Source organism: Colossoma macropomum, unplaced genomic scaffold (genome assembly GCF_904425465.1).
Source record: "Colossoma macropomum unplaced genomic scaffold, Colossoma_macropomum, whole genome shotgun sequence".
Lineage (NCBI taxonomy): Eukaryota > Metazoa > Chordata > Actinopteri > Characiformes > Serrasalmidae > Colossoma > Colossoma macropomum.
In genome coordinates, this window is record NW_023495965.1 from 1385001 (window position 1) to 1412500 (window position 27500).

The 27500-nt window shown below is 44.3% G+C and overlaps 2 protein-coding genes across 3 annotated transcripts in view; both read right to left on the bottom strand.

Annotated features, from left to right (window-relative positions):
* The window catches only part of man2b1 (mannosidase, alpha, class 2B, member 1), a 20376-nt gene extending 5761 nt beyond the window's left edge, over nt 1-14615 (bottom strand). For both annotated transcript variants that reach the window (XM_036564277.1, XM_036564276.1), the window contains exons 1-16: nt 14466-14615; nt 14144-14246; nt 11671-11844; nt 10766-10959; nt 10342-10474; nt 9912-10057; nt 8651-8850; nt 8127-8247; nt 7946-8024; nt 7749-7858; nt 6958-7065; nt 5987-6103; nt 5660-5842; nt 5378-5475; nt 3404-3521; nt 340-458 (exon numbers count right to left, since the gene is read on the bottom strand). In XM_036564277.1, the coding sequence (XP_036420170.1) occupies nt 340-458; nt 3404-3521; nt 5378-5475; nt 5660-5842; nt 5987-6103; nt 6958-7065; nt 7749-7858; nt 7946-8024; nt 8127-8247; nt 8651-8850; nt 9912-10057; nt 10342-10474; nt 10766-10959; nt 11671-11844; nt 14144-14246; nt 14466-14585 (2123 nt within the window). In that variant the 5' untranslated portion in view covers nt 14586-14615. The remainder of the gene's footprint in view (nt 1-339; nt 459-3403; nt 3522-5377; nt 5476-5659; nt 5843-5986; nt 6104-6957; nt 7066-7748; nt 7859-7945; nt 8025-8126; nt 8248-8650; nt 8851-9911; nt 10058-10341; nt 10475-10765; nt 10960-11670; nt 11845-14143; nt 14247-14465) is intronic.
* Nucleotides 14616-17481: 2866 nt separating this feature from the next.
* slc22a7a (solute carrier family 22 member 7a) overlaps nt 17482-27500 on the bottom strand; it is an 11742-nt gene continuing 1723 nt past the window's right edge. The window contains exons 2-10 of the mRNA XM_036564283.1: nt 27485-27500; nt 26476-26630; nt 23424-23592; nt 22808-22922; nt 22465-22574; nt 21694-21908; nt 20327-20435; nt 19621-19827; nt 17482-18240 (exon numbers count right to left, since the gene is read on the bottom strand). The exon at nt 27485-27500 is cut by the window's right edge and continues 88 nt beyond it. Coding sequence (XP_036420176.1) covers nt 18159-18240; nt 19621-19827; nt 20327-20435; nt 21694-21908; nt 22465-22574; nt 22808-22922; nt 23424-23592; nt 26476-26630; nt 27485-27500 — 1178 coding nt within the window. The 3' untranslated portion in view covers nt 17482-18158. The remainder of the gene's footprint in view (nt 18241-19620; nt 19828-20326; nt 20436-21693; nt 21909-22464; nt 22575-22807; nt 22923-23423; nt 23593-26475; nt 26631-27484) is intronic.

Sequence of the window (27500 nt, forward strand, 5' to 3'; positions counted from 1 at the left end):
TACTGCACACTTTAACACAGTTACTGTTCATTAGTGCTGAAAATAAACAAAATCCAAAACTTGCTTCTGCACAGTTCACACTTTATTCACTAGTTTATTCTCTGATGTAAATCAGTAAGTGTGCGTTAAACTGTGCAGTGAGTCTCTGCAGAGGACATTTCAACTTATTAACACTCAGAAAATCAACACCAAACTTTTGCGCAGGGCTTTATCTTTATGGATGTCAAACCCCTGAAGTTGCTATGGCGACCGTGTTTATACAGCTGTAGCGGGTCAGCGGTGCGGTCGGAGGTCAGAGGTCAGACTGTGGACTGTGTTACGGTATAAACAGGTATTTACTCCACAGGTATGGGGCCGACCGTCCACTCCAGCTCCAGCTCTCTGCTGCTTTCATACAGACGGACCACCTGAGAGACCCACGGGCTGAACTGCTGCCTCACCTCCTGGACCACCGAGTTCTGACACACACACACACACACACACACACACACACACACACACACAGAGGAGAGTGTTTATGAGCCGACATGACTACTTAGTCATATAAAATGACTGAATCGAATGTCTTTGTTTCGTTTTCTAAGTAAAAAAATAAATAAATAACAAATCCAAATAACAATTTTTATTTATTTGCGTAATTATGGGGAAAAAATGAAGTATAAAATATATGATGCATCATAAACTGTTTTCTCCAGGATGTTAAAGCAGCACTGTTTGGGGATTTGGAGACCTCTCTGGTGGAAAAGTGGAATTGCATGCAATGTGTAAATGATTATTTTGTGACGTCGGTTGAGCTTCGGACCCCCAAAAGCAAATAAATCTGACCTTTGCGAGGCTGAAAGAGAATTCAGAGAGAACTCAGTCTAAACTTGGTGAAGGACTGTCATCACAGTGTGATGTTGATTCTGAGGTCATTTGAGGCCGAAACATTGAGCCGGACCTCCTTTTAGAGTCTGTGTGATGTTAATACATAAAGACGTACGACGTGGTGTGAAAAACTCGACGCCTCCTAAGTTTAAATGATTATTTCAGACTTTACAGGCGACTCTCAGCAGCAGCTCAGCATATTTTAGAGTGTTTTTATTCTCCTCACTCAGTAACGACACTTCTTTCAGTTTTAACAACAAAAATAATAATAAATAATCTTTATTTATAGAGCTCTTTTCATTTTGGTGGCAGCTTAAAGTGCTTTACATTCAGGTGATAAATCTGATCACAGATCAGATTTAATTTTAATGCTTTTTAATGAGTTTTACTGAAGCTCTGAGTTAAAGAGCTGCGTTTTCAGGTGTTTATTAAAAGTGAGCTCTGAGCTCGACTGTCTAATAAAAGCTGAACTGAGCTCCACAGTTTAGAAGCAGAATAACTGAGAGTCTCTCCACGTTTTCTGTGTTTTACTGAAGGAGTTCAGAAGGTCAGAATCTGCAGATCTGAGATCATAAACAGACATTCAGGAGCTTTAAGGTCATTTAGAGCTTTAAAAACCAGCAGCAGAGCTTTAAACTCTCTCTAACAGACCCAGGCGGTCAGTGCAGTGTGTAACGGGGGGATATGAGCTCTCTGTGTTGGTGCTGTGAGGATCCGTGCTGCTGCATTCTGTATGAGTTCTAGAGGATGGACTGTCTGGGGTGCTCAAACATTTGCACACTATGCACATTATGCACGGCCACACTGTTTAAACAGGCTTTAAGATTTTTGTAAACTGTGGGCTCAAATTTAAACCTAAACTAAACATTAGTGAATTTTAAGAGCTGCACATTTCCACACATTTCTGCATATTTTCATCTGTTTTAACATCTTTTATTTTACTGTTTTCAGTTGTTTTGTTATTATTAGCCTTTTTACTCATTCATTCTTTCATCTTGTGTTAGAAATGTGCTATAATAAATAATAAACTGCCCAAGCTTTTTGCACAGGACTGTACTGCAAAGTTCAGGCCATTCACAGATTCCTCAAAAGACACAAAAACAGCTAAAGGTCAGCGGGACTGGAATAAAGACGCTTGTTTATCCTCAAAGTCTCTGTACTGCAGCGTAACTGAGCTGATATTGTCTCTGGTTTATGTACACCTGGATGATTAACACACCTGAGCCTAGAGCTGGGCGATATGGCCAAAAACGTTATCACGATAAACAAAACTCATATCGTTCGATATCGATACGTATCGCGATAAATGTCAAATCATGATTTCGTTCACGTTTGAAGGCTGATTTTGCTCCTGGGAGGTTAACTGTGGTTTTAAACTATCACTTATGGTCCGATCAGGACAAACACTCGGCAAACAGTGGAACATTTCACTAATCTGTCTTGGGACAGTGGGAGAAAGTTTCTGAGCTGTTTTTATTAGCTGGAAAAGCACAGCTGCAATTTTTGTAATAGTCATGTAGTTACAAACGCTAAACAAGTGGCCAAAAACAGAGCTAAACTCTTTAGTTTCTCAACAACGTCCACTCGGTTCGGTCGTCACTGCGGTCACTCCTACCACATCCATGTCAGAGCAGATCACAGTATTCAGACACCAGCTAGACGGCTGGGTTTCTCTATGCTATCGCAGTAGTTTGAGGGGTGAACCGCAGTGTATCTGACGCTCGCTGTGTAAAAGCATTATCTGCAGTGTGAATCTCTCTCACCAGACAAACTGAGTCCTCCTTTTAGGTACGTTTAAACTGAAAGCGGTGATTTTGCGTCTTGTTTGATCTACAGTATCATCAATTCACCGTGTTTTGCCGGAGCGCCGCTTCAAGTTAGCCAGCAGCTAAAAACAGCTAGCCTGGAAAGACAGCGCTCTCCCGCTCTCCAACGCCTCACAGCTTCCTCAGTTTACTCTCGAACATGAACCACTTCTTTCTTTCACTTTCGCTGCTCGAGAATGCACTAATACTAAAATATGGCGGTTTGGCTGTAACACGGCGCTGCAGACGTGATTTAACACCGCTGAAGCTGTTAGGATGTTAGTAAAGAGGTGAGTTCACTGTAGGTCAGTACAGTTACACCACTGACCTCGTCACTCACACTCGGCCACAGGAGAACAGATCGCCGGTCGCTCCACTCAAACAGGGACTGTATAACTCCGCGTTTCAGCTGTTGCTAAAGTATATTTGGTGACCCTTTTTTACTCGTGGCCCCTCCCTCTCTAATCAAGTCGAAAAATTCTGAAGTGCGCCCTCTCCTGGCGACAGCAGAGTAGTGTCGCTTTCCTTGCAGTAGAAAACGCCACCAGGGCTTTCGCTAAAACGTGGAAGTGTGAGAGTGGTGTATTATATCGAACATTTATCGAACCTGGCGTATCACTCTATCGAGGAAAAGTTATATCGCGATAATTATCGTTATCGTTTTATCGCCCAGCCCTACCTGAGCCCTTTCACTGCGTATTTGAATAATTAAGAGACTTTAATTGTGTCACCTGCAGGGTGGAAATATCAGGCTTCTTGCTGATGGTTATCGGGGTGGAGGAGTTCGGTCTGAAGATGTACGCCCCTGACGTCTGGCTGCTCTCGGCGTTTCCAACACTGGCGTTGTACCTGTGAAGGACCGTACATGTAGTTTTATTAATATTAGTACTTTATTTCATTATTTATTATTAGACAATGTGAGCTTTTCACTTTTCTCCTTTACAGAGTTCACAGCTCGTCTTTCACACGTTATACAGCACATCCTGTGACCTCACGACACAATACATCTTAAACACTTCACAAGCCGACAAGACCAAAACACTTAAGTGTACAATTAAAGCGCTGCGAACACAGAGGCGCGTTAAGCTGCTCTTCCTCCACACAAGTTTAGATGAAATCTATAAAAACAGCGTAACAACATAACAGCTCCCTCCCAATGTCGTCCCCCGAGAACTCTGTGGTCGTAAGTAACCTGACTGATTAGTAAGGTGCCATTTAAAGATCTTGACACAACACGATATAAACATTTTTCTCTCTACTGGGTTCATTTTGCTCTTTTCAGCACACTGTATGTACAAAGTATGTCCTGTTTATTACACCGGATTCCCACCAATCACAGGGCTGGTTCGTCCCGCCTACACAGCTTCAACTAAACTGTGCTCAGTCAAGTGAAAGACAGCCATCACTCAAAGGCTAGCCACCAGTGAAAGTTCCCTGGATGCAGATCCAGCGGGAAAGCAAATGAGACCCTTTTTTAGGGTTCTCTGTATAAAAGGTTCTCCATATAAAGCTGGATGTTGTGAACAGTGAGTGGACACAGCGGGTCCGTTTATGCAGAACCGTTTCACACATTTCTCCGATGCTGTGTTTATACAGCTTCAGTGCTGTATCAGCCGGGAATGCTGGACTGTCAATCATGGCTCATCAGAATATTAGGCAACGCCCCAGGTCTGATCAGTGCTTTATAGCCATGTTTTATTATACATTTATAATATATAAACATTTCACAGTGTTCCTCGAGACTTAGTGGCTACAAACTTTGATAGTTAGTAATATTATCTGATAAATTCTTACATATTTAATGTGTTTATAGCAAAATTGTATATTTATATTTTAACATTATACTCTGATAGTCATAGTTAAGCAGGGCTTTACTGACTGATGTGACGGTCGGTTGTGAACGGTCACAAACATTATGAACTCAGTCAGATAATATATTAATATACACCTCTTATTTTTCTCATTTCTCCTCACAAACAAAACATACTTTGTGTAATAAGGTTAATCTGGAGCTAAAGATTAAATTAGGAAACATTTGACATGTTTTATATCAATATCAGCTGATATAATCAGGTGTCCTAAAGGTTCTATTTCACTTGTATTTTTATGCGCATTTTGCATAGTTTTATGTAAATAAAGTTCACAGCGCGATCAGCAGTTTATATAGTATATATGTGTGACATCTCGGCCCTCACAAGGCGACGCATTTCACACTTTAAATACAGCTCCGACACAAAGCGTGAAAACTATGTTCAGAGTGTCTAGAACGTGCCTCAGTTCTGCTGAGGTAGTTAGCATACAAAGAACAAATAAAACACATCGTTAATACAATCAGTACAAAACTACCACTCAGACAAAACAAACAAACAAAATGCTTCTATACAGAACCATGAGCACTCAAAGAACCCTTTGCATGATTAAAGGGTTCTTTGCATCGTGAAAGCGTTCCTCAGATTGATGGAGAATGTGCTATCCCTTTTTGAAAAGGGATCTATATAGAACCAAATGTGGTGCTATACAGAACCATACACAGCACATCCGCCATCAGTCCGAAGAACCATGCAAAGAACCGTTTTATCATGCAAAGGGTTCCTTGAGTGTTCATGGTTCTATATAGAATCATCTTTACTGAAGAACCCTTAAAGAACCATCTTTTTTAAGGGCGTAGTCGTGTAACGTCTGTATGGTGCACGTTTGAGACGCACCAGTAGAAGTTCTGCGTGAGCTGGATGCTCTGCTGAGTTTCCAGGTTGGTCAGTCCACTCAGGAGGCCAGTATTAGGGTCAAAGGTCACCTTCAGGTACTAAAATAAGAGATCAAACAAGTCAAACAAGGCTCTACATCCCATATCATCACACCATGGTAACAAAACACTGATTAAGAGAACGTTCCGCTGGAGAACGTAAGACTGAGCCACAAAACAAAAACAACCTAAATCCACATCTCAGAACCAGCGATTCAGGTCTGAGTCACGGTGCCGCTCTGACCTTGTTCTCCATGGAGACGGGAGCGCGGCGCTCAGGTTCAGCGGGAGCTCCAGCAGCTTTCAGCAGAGTGATGGAGTACGTACTGAACCCGAGGGGCAGAGCCTGAACCTGGAACACCAGCTCATACTTAGCATAACCCCGCCCCCTTCGCACATACTGAGTGGGCTTAGAGACAGGGAGAACCTGAGAGAGAGAGAGAGAGAGAGAGAGAGAGAGAGAGAGAGAGAGAGAGAGAGAGAGGTTAATCAATATATTCTGTATTACAGAATGTAAATTATGATCAGATGTGCTGAATCACTGATTGATCATTCAGACTGAATCGCTCACCTGACTGTCCACCACGTTCCCACTTGAGTCCGTGACGTTGTATGAAGTGCCGTTGACGGGCAGGTGGACCGACCAATTTACCGGACGAGCAAGAGGATTATACACATTCATAGAGAACTGAGAGAGAGAGAGAGAGAGAGAGAGAAAGAGAGAGAGAGAGAGAGAGAGAGAGAGAGAGAGAGAGAGAGACAGACAGACAGACAGAGAGTGAGAGGAGAGAGACAGACAGAGAGTGAGAGAGAGAGAGAGATCAAAGTGATACAGTGAGGTTGATATTAATTAACTGGGTCTTAAATTGTGCAATAACCCTTTGATCTCCTCCGTATGTCCACATCCTGCACTATTAGCAAAAAAAGGTTCTAGAACTGTAATAATAAAATCATTTTGGGTGCTATATAGAACCATTTTATAGGAATCTTTAAGAAACCATACACAACAGGTTCCCCATTACAGAGAACAATAAAAACCATGCGTGGAACCATAGAGCCTGTTACTAGAGTTCTAGATATAAATGAATATACGAGCACTTCATTAGGAACTCTACACTAATTCTGGGTCGGGCCTCCTTTGGGTCTCAGAACAGCCTCAGTTCTTCATAGTGTGGATTCCACCAAATGTTGGAAACATTCCGTTGAGGTTCTGGTCCGTGTTGACCCGACTGTATCATGCAGTTCCTGCAGATGTTTTAGCTGCAGTTTCATTAGCCATTAGAAGATGTTAACTGTGGCCATGAAAGGACGAACATGGTCAGCAACACTAAAACAGGCTGTGGAACTCAAGCGATGATTGACTGATAGAAAACGTTGAGAAAACACCCCCCACCCTATTACACTGATGTGAACAGTACCTGAAGCTGCTGCCTGTATCTGCAGGGCTCGATACTCTATGCTGCCGCCACACGACTGGCTGATTAGATAACAGCATGAATGAGCAGGTGTTCCTAATAAAGTGCAGTGGGCGCTCGTACGTACCATCTTACTGCCCTCGGTGAGTGGACACACGCTGATGTTCAGATTCTCACAGAAAACCCTCGGAACCTCAGACCCACTGAGAACGGACAGAGAGTTACTGACCAACACCTACAGAGAGAGAGAGAGAGAGAGAGAGAGAGAGAGGGAGAGAGGGGGAGAGAGAGAGAGAGAGAGAGAGAGAGAGGGGGAGAGAGAGAGAGAGAGAGAGAGAGAGAGAGAGAGAGGGGGAGAGAGAGAGAGAGAGAGAGAGAGAGAGAGAGAGAGAGAGAGAGAGAGACAGAGAGAGGGAGAGAGAGGGAGAGACAGAGAGAGAGATTTGAAGTATTATTAGTTACTATAATGCTAAATGTAGTTACTGTAACATTGGCAATAGTAACTGAAATGCTGCAGTTAGCATAACATTAGCTATAGTTAGTGTATCGCTGGTGTAGTTACTGTAACACTAGCTGCGCTAGCTGCACTTTAATGCTAGTGGTTGTTACTGTAACACTCGCAGTAGTAACTGTAACACTACATGTAGTTACTGTAACGCTAGCTGTAGTAACTGTAACACTACATGTAGTTACTGTAACGCTAGCTGTAGTAACTGTAACACTACATGTAGTTACTGTAACGCTAGCTGTAGTAACTGTAACACTACATGTAGTTACTGTAACGCTAGCTGTAGTAACTGTAACACTACATGTAGTTACTGTAACACTCGCTGTAGTAACTGTAACACTACATGTAGTTACTGTAACGCTAGCTGTAGTAACTATAAGCTGGTTGGCTGAACGTGATAACTGCCGTACCTGACAGTGAGCCCAGCCGTCCGCCAGTCTCTTGGCGTAGTCATCGGCGACGTGCTGCTTCTCGGTTCCAGAAACTGCATCGTGGTGCTGAGCTACAGCCATGGCTCGCTCTGATTGGTCAGAAAGCATGTCAATCACAGTGCAGCAGGTAACCACAGCCAATAGAACAACTCGTTCGGCGGTGGAAATGAACTTACTCATGGTGTCACTGTCTCCTTTCCCGAAAGGGCCGGTCCTGGACTTGGGTCCCCCCAGAACCTCCAGCTGGTTGCAGGTCTGAGAGGAGAGCAGGTGAGTAGGTGAGCAGGTGAGCGCAGGTGTTGTGATGTAAACAGTTTCAGCTGTGAGGTGATGAAGCTAACGAGGCAGTGCTTTTACCTGCAGTAAGCTGTTACTCAGTCTCTCGTAACGTTTCAGCGCCGGGCGGCTGGTGAAGTAACCGGTCCAGAAATCGTGAGAACCGTCAGCGTACGGGAAGAAATCATCTGATTTTAATGGCCTGAGAGAGAGAGAATAAAATAAACAACAACAACAACAACAAGATTTATAAAGTACTTTTCTGAAGATAATCATCAACTGTAAAGATCAGAGCACATGAAGAAGCTCATTAACACAAGAGGAACAAAAACAAAACAAGGCCGATAAACAACACAGTGTATTTACACACACAGTGCACAGTGGGCAAAGTTGGTACAGAGGGTGCAGTGGGCAGAGAGGGTGCAGTGGGCAGAGAGGGTGCAGCGGGCACAGTTGTTGCAGGGACAACAGAGACTACAGTGGGTACAGCAGGCATAACAGACACAGAGCACAGTGGCAGAGTGGGTACAATGGGTACAGCGGGTGCAGTGAGCACAGAAGGTACACTGGTCCAGTGGGCACAGGGGGCACACGGTGCAACTCACCAGGTCTGATTGGCCAGGTTGAGCTCCTGCAGGTAACAGGAAGGTGTGGAGTAGAGGACGTTCACCTGGCTGCCGTTAGCCTGCCGAGCGTTAACGTAGTGGATTAGCTTATCCATGTTTTTGTACCATGGATTGGCGTTCTCATACTGGAAGTCTGACCCCATCGTCATGATGATGTGGTTGGTCTTATAGAGCGTAGCCTGGAGGAGAACACACACACACACACACACACACACACACACACACACACACAGAGCAGTGACTTATCAGAACTACACTCACACCAGCGCACTTTTACTGCCTCGTTAGTTTATGGAATCATGCACTGGATTATTAATCTGGCTTTATATGAGTTTTATTGCAGGAAAAACCAAACTGTACAGATGTTGCAGCATCCAAACCATACAAAGACACTAATATGACAGATCATGACAAACACATCGACTGTCCAGAGGAGCGCAAACCCTAAAACTTTAAATGAGACCTATTAAGCTCGTTTTCACTGCTCATAATTTTGTTTTTGTTCTACTGGAACAGATTTACAGCTTCAACGTTCCAAAATCACACTATTTTCCTCAGACTGTTCATCTCTATTCACCCTCTGTCTGAAACGCTCTGTTAGAGCTCCTGTGTCTTTAAGCCCCGCCTCCCAATGAGCTCAGCATGGTCTGACTGGTCAGCTCGCCCGTTCTGTTCTGATCGGTCAGTCTCCAGAGTGGTTCCCCCTCCAGGTTCCGCCCCCCCATGTTCCGCCCCTGTCCTGCAGTCTGCAGACAGACCCTTCTCTCCTGAGCAGCTGTAACTGTTTCTCCAGCGGCGCCGGTTCTGCCGGATCAGTTCGATCCAGAGTGGATCCTGAAAGACCGGTCAGCGTCTCTCCACACACTACAACACTGAACACACTCTTCCTCCTCCAGTAGCCGCTGTGCGCTGTGTGAAAGGGCGGAGCTCGCCGGTAGGCGGGCAGTAAGGACTGTGTTATGAGATGATGTCATCCTGTAACAAAGGAAAAGGACTGGAATTCCAACGAGGCGTTTCAGACAGCTGAGAAAAGTGGGTTCTGTGGGAGAGAGTTTCTCCCTCTGGAGGGAACGCTGAGCTTTGGGACTCTGCAGAACGTTTACATGCAGAAAAAGATAAAACACACTAAAGGAAATGGATGAACTGGAGAAGCTTAATAGGCCCCCTTTAATAAATACATATAAACAAATGTAAATGTGATAACTTCTTTATTTCTGACATGCTGGAAACACGCACTGACCTGAGCCTTTGAAATGCTGATGAACTTGCCAACCAGCTCGTCCACGTTATAGTCCTCCAGCGCTGGGTCGTCCTGGACTGGATCATCAGAGCAGGACTGATCCCAACAGAACCCCGAAGGAGGGTTATAGCCATTCGGCAGAACGCCTGCACATCACACAACCACCACAGGAGGGCGTTAAAGAGAATAGTCTCCAATAATAACCAACAGAAAATAACATTACCCTGCACTCCACACAATCACCACAGGAGGGCACTAAAGACAACACACCAATGATAACCCACAAAAAATAAACCTGCACACCACAGGAGGGCGCTAAAGATAATAATCTCCAGTAATAATAAATTCTGTTTGTTGATGATAATGTTGATGATGATGATGGTGATGAAGGTGATGGTGGTGATGAAGGTGATGGTGGTGGTGTGTGTACCGGTGAAGAGGTCAGCTGCCGGGGGGTTTAGACTGGCGCTTGCTCTCCACACCATCTCCATCTCTTTGGTCTTCATCCGGCGCTCCTTATCCTGATAGTCCAGCCGGCCGAAGAAGAACCCGTCATAACCCATCTAGAACCACACAAACCAGCACGTTTACCAGCCTGACGGCTTCTTAAAGTACCTGCTGCTTCACTTAAGGTGGAACAGGAAATTCTCTCTCTCTCTCTCTCTCTGCTGTATCAGAGCTGTGTAAGAGCAGCTGAACTGGTTTGGTGAGTTTTTAACAGTCAGACACTCTAAATGTAGGTATTGTGATATAAACTGAGTCTGTTCTACAGTTTCTCATTAGGCTGAATGAATAGCCGACTCTAAATGTAGGTATTGTGATATGGACGGAGTTCAGGTTCAGGTGAGAGGTACCTGGGCGAAGATGGAGGCGTGTTCGCGGGCGTGTCCAAACGGGTCGATGTGCCAGGCGACCCTCGGTCGTCCACATTCACCGAACGTATCGTTTAGGAAACGCAGGCCAAGAGTCATCTGATCAATAACGGAGCTGTAATGAGTGGAAGCTTCATCACTCATACACCATCCGCCATTAACGAACTCTAAACGACCTGCGGGGGGGGGAGAGAGAGAGAGAGAGAGAGAGAGAGAGAGAGAGAGAGAGAGAGAAGAGAGAGAGAGAGAGAGAGAGAAAGAGAGTGGGGCGGAATAATGACACTGTCAGCTGATCTGAAGCTGTTTAACCAGAACTTCCACAATAAAAACTCGCTGAGTTTAAACTCCATCATACGCCTGACACACACTCACACTGACAACACTCAGCACTGACAACGGGAAATAAGACAGAGCAATAATACACTGATGATTATTATAAAGTACATCATTAAATAATGATCAACATGTTCTAATCGAAGTCATTCGATTATCAAATGCATAATCCTACATTTCCTATTCAGTAATAAATTCATCTCATACAAATTTTTCATTTATTCAATATCTATTATGAATTATTCAGTATCGACTATGAATTATTCAATATTTACTATAAATTATGGAGTATCTATTATGAATTATTCAGTATCTATTATGAATTATTCAGTATCTACTATAAATTATTCAGTATCTATTATGAATTATTCAGTATCTACTATGAATTATTCAGTATCTACTATGAATTATTCAGTATCTACTATAAATTATTCAGTATCTATTATAAATTATTCAGTATCTACTATAAATGATTCAGTATCGACTATTAATTACTCAGTATCTAGTTTAAAATCTCATTCTCTCTGTGTTAGCGTTAGTGTTAGCGTGCTGACCCTCCTGTACGAGCTGTGTGACGATGTTCCGAGTGCTCTGGCTCTGCTGACTCCACCAGCGGTAGAAGAACGCCGTCTCCACGTAGATGAACCTGCGAGCCGGATCCTTCTGCAGCTCCGCCACCACCGAGTCCAGGATGTACTGCACCCCCGCGTGCTGGATATAATTACGGCCTGCAGCACAACCACACGCTGTTAGCCTGCTAGCTAAGCTAACCAACATCTGGTTCCAGGTTTATTGTTTTTGGTTCCTGCTCAACACTAATACCAGCGGAACCTAACGGTGCTCAGGGTTCTCCTCTTTGCCAACACTCACAGCTAAAAACGATTAACAACTTATTCACTGGAGATAAAGTCACTCCATCACCAGTGCGATCCCCGGAGCCGAAGCTGGGCCGCTGTGCTCGTGTGCTGGCTGACATTTTTAGAATTAGCATTTTGTAAAGAGTTGCTAACAAGATAAAGGCTAATTAGGATGCTAAGATGAAGCTATCAGCATTTACGCTTCCCTCCACAGACCTAACGTTAGTGTTTCTGCCCAAATCTAAACTCCCGTTTGATTCTGTGAATCATTCTGTAGAAACGTGGAAAAGGGCACCACATCATTTCACGTCTGCACTGTTAGTGCTAAGCTAAGCTGGCTAGTAAGAAAGAAAGCTGTGCATCAGTTTTACACTCAAGAGAAAAACAGTCTTCGGTTCAGTTGATGCTGCATGTTAATTCGTGTCAGCTAATACTTTACGCTACCTGGAAAGAAAGATCTCTAATCAGTAATTAGCCAAATTAGACAGTTTAGAGTGGTAAAAAATATTATTAGAATTTATTAATCAATGTATTATAGCAGTTCCAGGCAGGTACAAAATGAACTAGACCTAGAACCGTGTGTTCTGTTGGTTCCTGTTTGGGTTTCTGAAGGCACGGTGCGAGTTAGCCACATTAGCACAGCTACGTTCTGTAGCTGCAAGTTTCTGTCACCACTGAGCATGCTCCGCTCATTAGCATATTTTAATATACTGGATGATGATAGGCTCAAAGAATTTAATGTTTTTAAAGGAAAAATGTGAAATCCACCCTAAAAGGAAATCCCAGAGGAGTTAACTACTAAAATAACAAAATTACTAATAAATAATAAATTATGTATTTGTGTGTGTGTATGTATGTGTGTGTGTGTGTATGTATGTATATGTGTGTGTGCATGTATATGTGTATATATGTGTGTGTATATATGTGTGTGTGCATGTATGTGTGTGTGTGTATGTGTGTGTGTGTATGTGTGTGTATGTGCACAGCGATATACAAAGGCTCTCAGTCCCATAAATCCCATTCTGCTGAGTAATCAATGCTCCAGATTAATCAACAACTCTCATATACCTGTAGATCATAAACATCATATGATCTTCACAGACATCAGCCACTGACTCTGCGGTTCTGCTGTAAACAATAACGTTCTTTACATGCATGACTAACTTCCTCGCTCTGTGGCCACACAGGACGCTTGTGAAACACACACTGCACAGAGCACAACAGCGCAAAACTGAGGGGTGGATCTACTATTCAGTATTATAGAGAACAAAACTAACACAGCACCAGAACCAGAACCAGAACCAGAACACCGTCTGAGACTGAGACAGTCTGACTAGATCACATTTCAGATAATCACCTCAAACCTATTAAACCACCTGAACAATTCAGGATAATGAGCCTAAATATGTTGAACACCCTCAACAATTCAGCATAATTAGCATAAATATGCAAAACATCTCAATTCAGCATATTAGCTTAAATCTGTTAAACCAACCTGGACAATTTAGCATAATTAGCATAAATATGCAAAACATCTCAATTCAGCATATTAGCTTAAATCTGTTAAACCAACCTGGACAATTTAGCATAATTAGCCTAAATACTGCCTAATTATCTACAGTGTTGACTGAATGGTCTTCTGACGGCTGAGCTGAGCTGTTCTGTGTTTTGTAACTGTGTTGAGCTGTATAGCTGTGCTGTGTTATACTGTACTGTTCAGCTGGGTTGTGTGGTTCTGTGCAGCTGTGCAGCATTGTGCTGTGTTGCACTGTGCTGTGTTGCATTGTGCTGTGTTGCATTGTGTTATACTGTGCTGTGTTGTGTTGTGTTATACTGTGCTGTGTTGTGAGTCTGAGTTTTGTGGCTATATAGCTGTTATACTGTATTGTGCTGCTCAGCTGTGTTATGATGTGCTGTGCTGAGTGGCTGTGTTGTGTTGTGCTGTGTTGTGTTGTGTTGTGTCGTGTCATGCTCTGCTGTGCGGTACAGCAGTCACGAGTCTGTGCTGGACTTTTCTGTGTGTATGGAAACCAGAGGAATCAGATAAAACTCCAGCATTAAAAACAGGAAGTGCAGAAAGAGAAACTGAGACCGAGAACTGGAGGCGCATCAAGCGGTAATAAACCCCCTCATCATTAATCACTCGAGGCCGGTTCCTCAGGTTCCTCACCTCCGTAGAAGTACTGGTCCACCGTCTTCAGCCAGCCGACGTCGTCGTGCGTGTGAGGGACCAGATGGACGTTCAGCATGGACGGCTTCGTGGCTGGACATGACTGTAGTGAACACACGGACACGCGCACTGATTATCACAGAGCTGGAGCTGATTTTTCCAGTTCCACCTTAAACGGTGCAGCAGTCAAAACCCGGCGCCGGTCAGAGTTTCTCTCGGATCAGATCGGACAGTTTGTAATGGAGAGGAAGCAGAAAGTTACAGCAAGTTTATTCGGGCGCGCGCTCTCTCCGCACCCAGCACTGCGCGCGCGCTCACTCACCTTGTAGCCGCACTGGTCTCCCGCGCGCTGGGCAGTGTGTAAAGGTAAGGCGCGAGCCGCACTTGCTGTTACTGCAATCAGCAGCGCGAGCTCCCACAGCAGCCTGCACTCCGCCATCATGCACGACTAACACAGTCATATGACTGACCAGGGGGCGGGGCTTAAATAAACACACGTGACCCCGCCCCGCTGCTGAGGCGCCCGTGACGTCACCTGACTCGTCCCTGAGATTTTTTTCTATTTAATGCAGATAGCGCACACCACAATAAACTAAACGAAAAAGAAAGAAAACAAAAACAAAAACACTGAGATTTAAATAAAACTGAAAGCTTTAAACGGATTTACAGTCTTTCTTATTTTAAAGAGATCAGCTCAGAACGAGGAAGAGAACACACAGTAGAAGGACAGGTCTTCCCTGAGAACGTGCAGAGAACCAGAGAATTCTCACTCTGTAATGTCTTCCGGGTTTCTCTAACACTAGGGGGCGCTCCTGAGTCCAAAATGAATGGGTTGATATGGAGCATTTGAGCAAAATCATAGTTTATAAATGCTGAAACATTTTTAATGTAAAGGAATTCATTCATTTCCTGCAAGCAGCATAAAACACTTTAACACTGCTGTTATGTTTTAAGAGCTTTTAAACTCGAATTATAGAGTTTAAAACGGAGCCTCATGTATGTTCATGACGTCAGTGAGCCGAACAGCCAATGAGCTGCTCCGCTCACCAACCAATCAGCACTCAGTAGCAGTAACGCTAACCAATCAGCGCTCAGTAGCAGTAATGCTAACCAATCAGCCCTCAGTAGCAGTAATGCTAACCAATCAGCGCTCAGTAGCAGTAGCGCTAACCAATCAGCCCTCAGTAGCAGTAACGCTAACCAATCAGCACTCAGTAGCAGTAATGCTAACCAATCAGCTCTCAGTACAGTAATGCTAACCAATCAGCTCTCAGTACAGTAATGCTAACCAATCAGCTCTCAGTAGCTGTAATGCTAACCAATCAGCGCTCAGTAGCAGTAATGCTAACCAATCAGCTCTCAGTACAGTAACGCTAACCAATCAGTGCTCAGTAGCAGTAATGTTAACCAATCAGCGCTCAGTAGCAGTAATGCTAACCAATCAGCGCTCAGTAGCTGTAATGCTAACCAATCAGCTCTCAGTACAGTAACACTAACCAATCAGCGCTCAGTAGCAGTAACGCTAACCAATCAGCTCTCAGTAGCAGTAATGCTAACCAATCAGCTCTCAGTAGCAGTAATGCTAACCAATCAGCACTTAGTAGCAGTAATGCTAACCAATCAGCGCTCAGTAGCAGTAATGCTCACAAATCAGCTCTCAGTACAGTAATGCTAACCAATCAGCGCTCAGTAGCAGTAATGCTAACCAATCAGCGCTCAGTAGCAGTAATGCTACCCAATCAACGCTCAGTAGCAGTAATGCTAACCAATCAGCTCTCAGTAGCTGTACTGCTCACCAATCAGCTCTCAGTACAGTAATGCTAACCAATCAGCTCTCAGTAGCTGTACTGCTCACCAATCAGCTCTCAGTAGCAGTAATGCTAACCAATCAGCGCTCAGTAGCAGTAATGCTACCCAATCAACGCTCAGTAGCAGTAATGCTAACCAATCAGCTCTCAGTAGCTGTACTGCTCACCAATCAGCTCTCAGTACAGTAATGCTACCCAATCAACGCTCAGTAGCAGTAATGCTAACCAATCAGCTCTCAGTAGCTGTACTGCTCACCAATCAGCTCTCAGTACAGTAATGCTAACCAATCAGCTCTCAGTAGCTGTACTGCTCACCAATCAGCGCTCAGTAGCAGTAATGCTAACCAATCAGCGTTCAGGGTTGGTCAGGGGGAAAGGACTCTTCTCGAACTCTGTGGTCACTGGCACAGTGACCGTTGAAGGTGGGGTTCTGTGGTGTACCGCCACTGGCTCTCTGGCAAAGCTAGAGCGAAGAGGCTCTCGGGAAGTTCCGCGTTCGCGCTCAGAGACGTTCCTTGTACAGAAGTTGTTTGCTTAAAAATGTGCATGTGTTGGTTGTGTCACCATGCTGGGCTGTGTGGTGGTCAGTGTGGGGTCAGTGTCTGCCGTGAGGGGGAAGTGTGTGGCTGGAGGTGACCTGCCTGCTGTCTCAGATGTTTCAGCAGCGCAGAGCGGCGGTTCTCCTTCACTGTGTATGTATATATATATTTATATATATGTATAAATATGTATAAATATAAACGAGTAGTAAGAACATGTAAACAGTTACACAATATAAAAATTTAAAATACATACAAGATGGTTCTTTAAGGGTTCTTTAGTAAAGACAATGGTTCTATATAGAGTCATAAGCACTCAAAGAACCATTTGTACAATTAAACGGTGAAAATGGTGAAATGGTTCTTCAGATTGATGGAGAATTTGCTGTAGCTGGTTCTATATAGAACCTTGTTTGAAAGGGTTTGTATAGCACCAAAAGGGGTTCTTCTATTGTTACAGGCTTGACATTGTAACAATGGCAGAACCCTTTTTGGTGCTATACAAACCCTTCCAAACTACGTTCTATATAGAACTATCTACACCAATCTAAAGAACCCTTTAACAATGCAAAGAACCCTTTAATCATACAAAAGGTTATCTGAGTGTTCATGGTTCTATATAGAACCTTTTTTTTTAACTAAAGAACCCATAAAGAACCATCTTTTTTAAAAATGTAAGTTTATAGAGATAGTATAGAGTATAATTCAAGAGAACTGCATATACAATATAATATAATATAATATCATATTTTTTACCTTTCTCCTTAATGCTGCTCATAACAACATGGACCATAAAGTGCTAAAGGGAAGCAGTTTATTTTAGATTTAATAAAAATCATGAAAACTGGTTTATTCTTTTATTCTGGCAGTCGTCTCACACACAGTCCATCAAAACGACATGACTTTGCTTTTCTTTAATTTTATTTTTTTGGCATGAAAATCATTCCATTCAGATCATTTAAAGGGTTTAATTATTTAATTTGTATAACAATTCAGTTTCCAGGGGTTTTTAATGTCAAATTAAATCAGAAACTCACTGCCAGTTCAGCCTTTATATCATCAAACCTGAGACTGAAAGACTTTTAATTTGTAAGGAGACAAATTTACACTTTACCAAAACACTGCGCAACACTGCACTCACTGTAAAACACACCAGTTACTGAGTGTGCGCATTATCAGTGCTGTTCATCATCACTGTCAGAACAGAACCTCACAAAATCACCAAAATATTACATTTACAGGAAAAATAAAGGTTCTATTGAGCTCTAATGTACCGACTGAGCTGCTGAAAAACATTGTAGAACCCATTAAAGGTTCCTGCTGATGTCCAATAGTCAGTAATGGTGTTCTGGGTTCTCCAGACTCCTAATGGGATCTAAAGGTGTTCTACTTAAAACTAGTGGTCTCTTCTATTAATGGGTCACCATTAAGCTAATTCCCATTAGAAAGCAGCACCTCCAGGTTTTAATCCTATGGTTCTAAAGGTGATTTTCAGCAGTGTGGCCACCAGGGGGCTCCAGATCTGTTATACTCCATTAGTCAGTTAATCATTGACCCACTCAGTGTTCAGTTCAGCAGCTCTTACAGTCAAAGAACGTCAGGAATGGAGATGCAGGTTCTCTTCTAACAGTGATGAGGTTCTCCGTCCTGGTCTTCTGTCTGGAAGGTTCAGTTTTCCTCCTGGTGTGAAACGAGTGGCCTGGAGTTCATCTCGCTCATCTCGCTCATCTCCGTCTCCGTCAGCGCGTTCCTGAAGGACAAACTCACAGCGTCACCACAGTCTGAATAAACCAGAGCACTGAACAGCCAAACGGCCTGTTAAAGCGATAGTTCAGCTCCAGCTCACCCCGAATCGTGTCTGGAGTCTGAAGGACTTTAGTGTTTTTATTGGCTGTGACTTTGCATAAGCGTTTAGCTGTGTGGAGCGAGTGTATTTATAAAAAATACTTTAGATAATTAAACATATATAAGTATTATACAATAATTAGTGAATAATCATAATAATAAACCATTTAATAACATAATACAGTGCAGTGACAGAGCAGATGTGTGTTTTTGTTGTAGCTCTGCTTTAACAATCACTGTTCTTTCGCATCTCATTAAAATGGTGGTCTGTGATTGGTCGGTTTGAACATCAATCAAAGGGTCCCTTCTTTGTTTGGGTTCTCGGCCACACTGAGCGATGAGACCCATGGTGATTTAGGCAAGCAGTTAGCACTATGCTAATTAGCGGGGTATAAGCTTCCATTACTTGTTAGCTACATTAGCCTCGTAGCTCCAGAGCTAAAACTACAGACACCAAACATTCATTAAGCCCCATTCAGGTGTGATTAGTTGTCGATGAGGTGGTGATGCCAGTTTAACTCAGGACGTCTGTGATGTTTATAAGCGATTCACACTGGATAATAAATCTCAGTCTAAATGACGGAGCAGCTACTCGATTTACGCACCGCCTTCCAGAAAAGAGCAGGAAAGATGTTAAAACGTTCAGTTTAGACATTTTTCCTTTAGCCGTTTACCTTTCTGCCAGTGCAGTGCATCATTAGCGTCACTGTTAGCCTGAATTCACACTTCACTGCACAACATCTAACTTTTTTCTGTACTCTTTCATGTCCTGAGCTGTAAACGTGAGACGGGACAGTAGCGTGACACATCGGCCTGATTTTGGCCACAAAGAACACTGGGCCTCATTCACCGACCATTCTTACGAAGAAATTTCTACTTAAACCCACTTACGCAGCTCTGACGAAGACTCATCATTCACCAATGTTCTCTATGTGGGGTTTGTTCTTAGGTAAGAACAGAATCTACACACACTCAAGAGCACAAAGGTAGAACAGTTCTGCGCTTTAAGAACACGTCATGAATCTGACAGAGACTTTTTCTTAGAACCTTTATCAAGAACACACTTAAGAACAAACTTGGAGAATGAGGACCAACGAGGCTGAAGTTGCTTCTTATTTACCAGCGTCTTGTTCTAATCTTCCATTCCACCTTAAGTGGTGCAGCAGTTACATTATGGTGTGTAATATCGACTATGGCATCATTTAAGGTGGAACGGGAAAATTTTTCTGAACTATCGCTTTAATGGTGTGTGTTGTTTAAAGATATCCGCTGTGAATGACCCCACCGGTCCTGCTCCACGTCCTGGATGGTCTCGGGCAGTCGAACTCGGAGCGTTTCGGGCAGCAGGAAGACCACACAGCCGCTAACAACGGCCACGAGGGAGAACACCAGTGGGGGGGCGGAGCTCCACACGTCTTTCAGCATGATGAGCAGGGGGGCCATGGACCCTCCCAAACGGCCCAGGAAGGAGGTGTAGCCCAAACCACACTGCCTGGAACGTCCACACACACATTCCCATCAGCGCAAGAACCACAGCACAGTCGCTTCAAGGCGATTCTGATGTATTTTAAATAACATCAACTCAAATATCCACCTTTTCCTCACTTCAGATCTATCGTTAGCATCACTGTATCACTCTAATTAGATGTGTGCCTCATTAAAAGTTCATTAGTGGAGTGTTCTTATTAACGTATTTATGCTAATCAGCTATGCTGTTAGTAGTTGGAGTCCCCCCCAAATGCTAGCAAGGTCTCTCTCTGTCACATGATGCTACCGAGCTGGGAGGATGATTGCTGGCAACAACCCCCCCCCACCCCCGAGGCATGCAAAGCTCCAAACTGCCACTAATACAGCGTCATCAGAGCTGAACACGCTTGGAGGAGAGCACTAACACTAATTCTGTTATATCAGCTAACGCTGGCTAACGAAAGGAGCTCCAGTGTACGGAGGGCTGTGGCGTCGCCGGCGAAGGAGCTTGTGTGAGTTCATACCGAACGACTGTGGGAAACAGCTCTGCGGTGTAGAGGAAGGCGATGGTGAACGCTGCTTCAGAGAATCCTTTACCACACACGGCTACACCTGTACGCACACCTGCATAGTCTACAGACAGAGAGAGAGAGACAGGGAGACAGAGAGAGATAGAGAGAGACAGAGAGAGAGAGAGAGAGAGGGAGAGAAACAGACAGAAAAAGAGACAGAGAGAGAGAGACAGGGAGAGAGAGACAGAGAGAGAGAGAAACAGACAGAAAAAGAGACAGAGAGAGAGAGAGAGAGAGAGAGGGAGAGAGACAGAGAGAGACAGAGAGAGAAACAGACAGAAAAAGAGACAGAGAGAGAGAGGTAGACAGAGAGAGAGGGAGACAGAGAGAGAGGGAGACAGTAAATAACCCTGTAAATAACATATTTTCTAGCGTTCTATTATAATCTATTATATCATTTTTCTTATTTCTATGTGTTTCTTATTAACTGCTTTGGCAACAGTGTATTTCATTACTGTTGAACTTGAACTTGAATGTTGGGAACCGACTGACAGTGTAGCTGAAATCACCCCCTTGTCGATCCCTATGGAACATTCCGGCTCCGCCCCCTCGTTATCCCCATCACCTGTTGCTTGTTGTGGTAGTCTGGTTCTATTTTTTCTTCTCGGTGGTTTTCGTGTAGCTCTGCTTCTTTGTTGACGACCATGTCAACATTATAAGTAATGCTTTTTTTGAACAGAAAGTCAGCGTAGTGAGCACCATTAAGCTAATATTTTCCAAAATGTTAATAAGGTTAAATTGGAAAGATCATGATTTAGGTTATTTATTACCACTTGTGGTCAGCGTCAGTCATTTCGGTTTTAATTACATAGTTTAAATATATGACCTTTTGCTGCTGGTATTTTTTGTCCGGGGGGGACGTTCGAAAAGCGGAACGAATATTTCGCACCTTGAGCTGCAGATGCGAATCACGCCGGATACATTTGCATAAAGTTCAGCTCCGATCAACTTTTCTCTGCGACTCGACGCCAGACCCATCATGCACCGCACGGCCGCACCTGACCAAACCTTCGCTTCCCATTGAAACCGAATGGGATACGTCGCGGTGCGCTGACGTGCTGGAGTACTGTAAATGCAGCGTCAGTGTTGCCAGATTGGACAGGATCCCTCACTTTGTAGTGATTTTATTTTTCCATAAAGTTTCATTCATGCAGTAGAACTAAAAAGTAACTAACACAAAAATCCAGTTTTCTCTTTTTCACTAAATCATTAAGTGAAAAACATGCGAGCTTTTCTTCAAATATTCACGACGATATTCAAACTGAGAATGAGCTCATTACAAGGTCCAGTGCTGGTTTCTAAGGGTAGAGGGACAGAACCTGTAGGAATGGCGGTGTTGACCCCGATCAGCACTCCAGACAGGATCAGTGACCATGCCTGACCGTTTCTCCGGCCGATGTGATCCAGCAGCAAGTAGGTGCCCACTTTCGCGGGGATTTCGATGGCTCCATAGATGAACTGAGTGAGGAAGACGTTGAGTCCGAAGCCGGTGATGTTGAAGCTGATCCCGTAATACGTGGACGCAACTGCAAACCTGACCAATCAGGAAACAGATATAGTTGTATTACATATACTGACACAACCACATCACCACCAACATCAGCATCATAGAGCACTTTTTAAACGAAACAGCAGAAGCCATATCGCCCCCTACGCTTCCTGTAGAGTATTACAGTCTGTCAGAGTGACTGTGTGGATCATATGAACATTATAGAGCTTTTTAAATGAAACAGTAGAAGCCATATCGCCCCCTACACTTCCTGTAGTGTATTACAGTCTGTCAGAGTGACTGTGTGGATCATTATAGACGCTTTTTTAATGAAACAGTAGAAGCCATAACTACATACACGTTTAGATATCAGTCAGTTCAATGTGCAGTTCACCTCTCTGCCTCTAGAGGTCATTGCTGCCTGCTTTCTACTTAGACTGTGTTTACATGTTCCAGATTAATCTTATTTATTCAGCTGCTCTATGGGTAAATAATACAGAAGTGTACAATAAAGTTCACAAAACATTTAAAGTAATAATTAGGCAACTTGACAATAATCTATACATTACCATAACAACACTATAACAACACTACAACGTACCAGACGATTCCTAAGCAGATGGTGATCTTCCTCAGTTTGGGTGTCCTCACCAGGTCCAGGTATGAGTGCTCTTTACTGGGCTGCTCATTCATTGTGACTTTGTGCAAAGCCTGTTAGTAAATAAAAACCATCTTTATACAGAGATTCTGATAAATGGTTAACGTTTATCACCACTTTCTCTCATTAAAACAGAACAAATTAAAGACAGTGATCATCTTCATCAGCATGTCCTGCATCAGCTGTGTAACGTAATGAGTGTGTGCTATGTTAGTGTTTTAGCATGTGTTGTGTTAGCATATGCTGTTAGCATGTGTTGTGTTGGCATGTATGTTGAGCCTGATACCTCTATGTCCAGTTTGAGGGTCCTGCGGTTGATCCTGGCGCACCGCTGCAGAACCTGCTGAGCCTCCTCCACTCTCCCGTTCACCAGCAGCCACCGGGCCGACTCAGGAACCCACCTGGACAGGTGCTCACATGGAATCATGTTTCATTTCAAACAGACTTTGTGCTGTATGTGGCGACAGTGCTCTGTGCTGTATAGTAACTCACCACCAGGTGGCGACAGTGCTCTGTGCTGTATAATAACTCACCACCAGATGGCGACAGTGCTCTGTGCTGTATAATAACTCACCACCAGGTGGCGACAGTGCTCTGTGCTGTATAGTAAGTCACCACCAGGTGGCGACAGTGCTCTGTGCTGTATAATAACTCACCACCAGGTGGCGACAATGCTCTGTGCCGCTTAATAATTCACCACAAGGTGGCAACAGCACTCTGTGCTGTATAATAATTCACCACCGGATGGCGACAGTGCTCTGTGCTGTATAATAACTCACCACCAGGTGGCGACAGTGCTCTGTGCTGTATAGTAAGTCACCACCAGGTGGCGAGAGTGCTCTGTGCTGTATAATAACTCACCACCAGGTGGCGACAGTGCTCTGTGCTGTATAATAACTCACCACCAGGTGGCGATAGCAGCGAGGCAGGGTGCGGTCACCGCCAGCATGAGGTGCCTCCAGTCTCTTAGGAGAAAAGCGAGCAGAGCGAGCAGCATGTTCCCCAAACTCCAACCCAAACTCAGGATCGTCCCACTGAACGTACGGTGATTTACTCCAGTCCACTCTACAGCTGCACACACACACACACACACACACAGACACACACACAGACACACACACAGACACACACACAGACACACAGACACACACAGACACACACACACACACAGACACACACACACACACACAGACACACACACAGACACACACACAGACACACAGACACACACAGACACACACAGACACACACACACACACACAGACACACACACAGACACACACACAGACACACACACAGACACACAGACACACACAGACACACACACACACACACACACACACAGACACACACACAGACACACACACAGACACACAGACACACACAGACACACACACACACACAGACACACACACACACACACAGACACACACACAGACACACACACAGACACACACACAGACACACAGACACACACAGACACACACACACACACAGACACACACACACACACACACACACACACACACACACACACAGACACACACACACAGACACAGACACACACACACACACACACACACAGACACACACACACAGACACACACACAGACACACAGACACACACACACACACACACACAGACACACACAGACACACACAGACACACACACAGACACACACACACACACAGACACACACACAGACACACACAGACACACACACAGACACACACACACACATATTAACGAGCTCTTCCATGGACACTAATTTATTAAAATGGTCAGAGCACCTCCTGTTATTTGTGGTTGAATCGGAGGTTAATAGTGAACTGAACAGTGAACTTTAGAAATCTTTGACACTGTTAAATGCAAATATGTGTTATAGATGTGTTATAGAGTCGGGCATCATGGTGGTGCAGTGGGTAGCGCTGTCGCTTCACAGCGAGAGGGGCCGGGTTTGTGGACCACTCTGTGTGGAGTTTGCATGTTCTCCCCGTGTCTGTGTGGGTTTCCTCCCGCAGTCCAAAGACATGCAGTCAGGCTAACTGGCCATGCTAAGTTGCCCCTCGGTGTGAGTGTGCATGAATGCATATGTCTGTCTGCCCTGTGATGGACTGGCGACCTGTCTAGGGTGTTTCCTGCCTTCCACCCGATAACTGCTGGGATAGGCTCCAGCTCCCCCTGTGACCCAGAAGGATAAATGGCTTAGAAGGTGTGTGTGTGTGTGTGTGTGTGATAGAGTCTTTTTGTTTCGGAGTGTGGATGTTAAGGAGTGGGTGTTACAGAGTGCACATTTTGGAGTGTGGATGTTAAGCAGTGGGTGTTACGGAGTGCACATTTTGGAGTGTGGATGTTAAGGAGTGGGTGTTACGGAGTGCACATTTTGGAGTGTGGATGTTAAGGAGTGGGTGTTACGGAGTGCACATTTTGGAGTGTGGATGTTAAGGAGTGGGTGTTACGGAGTGCACATTTTGGAGTGTGGATGTTAAGGAGTGGGTGTTACAGAGTGCACATTTTGGAGTGTGGATGTTAAGGAGTGGGTGTTACAGAGTGCACATTTTGGAGTGTGGATGTTAAGGAGTGGGTGTTACGGAGTGCACATTTTGGAGTGTGGATGTTAAGGAGTGGGTGTTCCTAATGTTACTGAGTGCACGTTACGAAGGGTGGGTGTTACGTAGAGTGGGTGTTACAGAGTGTAGGTGTTACAGAAAGGGTGTTATGGAGTGTTCATATTACTGAAAGCACATTATGGACTGTGGGTGTTACGGAGGGTTTGTGTTACTGAGTGTACGTTAGGGAGTATAGGTACTACGCAGTGTGGCTGTTATGGAGTTTGGGTGTTACAGAGTGCATGTAATCAAATGTAGGTGTTACGGAGTGTTTGTATTACTGAGTGCACATTATAGATTGTGGGTGTTACGGAGTGTTTGTGGGTGCATGTTTTACAGTGTGGGTGTTACAGAGTGTTTGTTTTGCTGAGTGCATATTATGGAGTGTAAGTGTTATGTAGTGAGGGTGTTATGGAGTGCATGTTACTGAGTGCACATTATGGATTGTGGGTGTTACGGAGTGTTTGTGTTACTGGGTGCATGTTTCGAGATGGGTGTGTTACAGAGTGCTCATGTTACTGAGTGCACGTTACGGACTGTAGGCGTTACTGTGTGTAGCATGCTACTGAGTGTGTGTTACTGAATGTGTGCATTACTGACTGGTGTGTGTAATGTGGTGTATGCATTACAGTGTATGTGTTACAGAATGTATGTGTTACAGAGTGTAAGCGTTACAGAGTTTGTGCGCTATGGAGTGTATGCATTACGGAGTTTATGTGTTACGGAATGTATGCGTTACAGAGTTTATGCGCTATGGAGTGTACACGTTACTGAGTGTATGCGTTACGGAGTGTATGCGTTACGGAGTGTATGCGTTACTGAGTGTATGTGTTACTGAGTGTATGCGTTGCGGAGCATATGTGTTACTGAGTGTATGCGTTATGGAGTGTATGCGTTACGGAGTGTATGCGTTACAGAGTGTATGCGCTATGGAGTGTACACGTTACTGAGTGTATGCGTTACGGAGTGTATGCGTTACGGAGTGTATGCGTTACTGAGTGTATGTGTTACAGAATGTATGTGTTACAGAGTGTAAGCGTTAGTGAGTGTATGCATTACAGAGTGTATGCGTTACGGAGTGTATGCGTTACTGAGTCTATGCATTACGGAGTGTATGCGTGACGGAGTGTATGCGTGACAGAGTGTATGCGTTACAAAGTGTATGCGTTACAGAGTTTATGTGCTATGGAGTGTATGCGTTACTGAATGTATGCGTTAGGGAGTGTATGCATTACTGAGTCTATGCATTACTGAGTGTATGTGTGACAGAGTGTATGCGTTACAGAGTGTATGCGTTATGGAGTGTATGCGTTACGGAGTGTATGCGTTACAGAGTGTGTTACTTAGGGCGAGTGTGGTGATGCTCATTCCCGTCAGAGCTACTCCACTCAGTGTTCTGCTGACAGCAAACATCAGGAAGGAGGTGGAGAACGCAGCAGCCACTCCAAAAACACAGCTGGACACGAACGACACCAACAACATTGGCTTACGACCAAACCTACACACACACACACACACACACACACACACACACACACACACACACACACAGCGGAGATTGAAGTCCTGCTGTGAACAGACCTGTTTAAAGGAATCTATGCACTAATTTAAAAGGTGCAGTGTTACATTCCAGCGCCTGTTATCTTCGTTATCCCTGCAGCTCCGGAGCCAAAACTAGAGGAGCTCAGGCAGTGAAGCCGTCTGGTCTGATAGACTTCATGTGGAGCGAGAGAGGAATTTGACTTCTGCTATAGAGGCTGATTTGCAGCATTAGTGATCTTCACACAGTCAAATCCTTATTTGTCACAGTGGGGGGGGTGTAATCTCTCCACGCGCCTCATCACACCCCCTCACCCCCCCACTACCCCCCCACTGCCTGCCCCCCCCATTAACCCCCCACTATCCTCCCTACCACCCGAAAGCATCACATGCTGTTCTGCTCACGCCGGAGATCACATGCAGGAATGACAGTGCAACTTCAGGAGCTTCGAACCTCCATAACCCAGCAGAGCCCTGCAGAACCTTCTACTGCAGAACCTTCTACTGCAGAACCTTCTACTGCACTTACGCTCACCTACAGCCTTATTTCACTATCATACACTACAGTGAAGAAAAAGACACACAGACTGACAGACAGACAGATAGAAAGACAGATAGACAGACAGACAGGCAGACAGACAGATAGATAGACAGACAGACAGACAGACAGATAGACAGACAGGCAGGCAGATATATATATATTGTTTATAATAAGACAGTCAGCTGTGTTGTTCAGTGATGTGGGCAGAGTGGTCTGGAGGAAGGGAACTGAGAGTGACCTGCAGGACCCTCAGTGTATGAGAGCAAACACACCTGTCAGCCAGGTAAC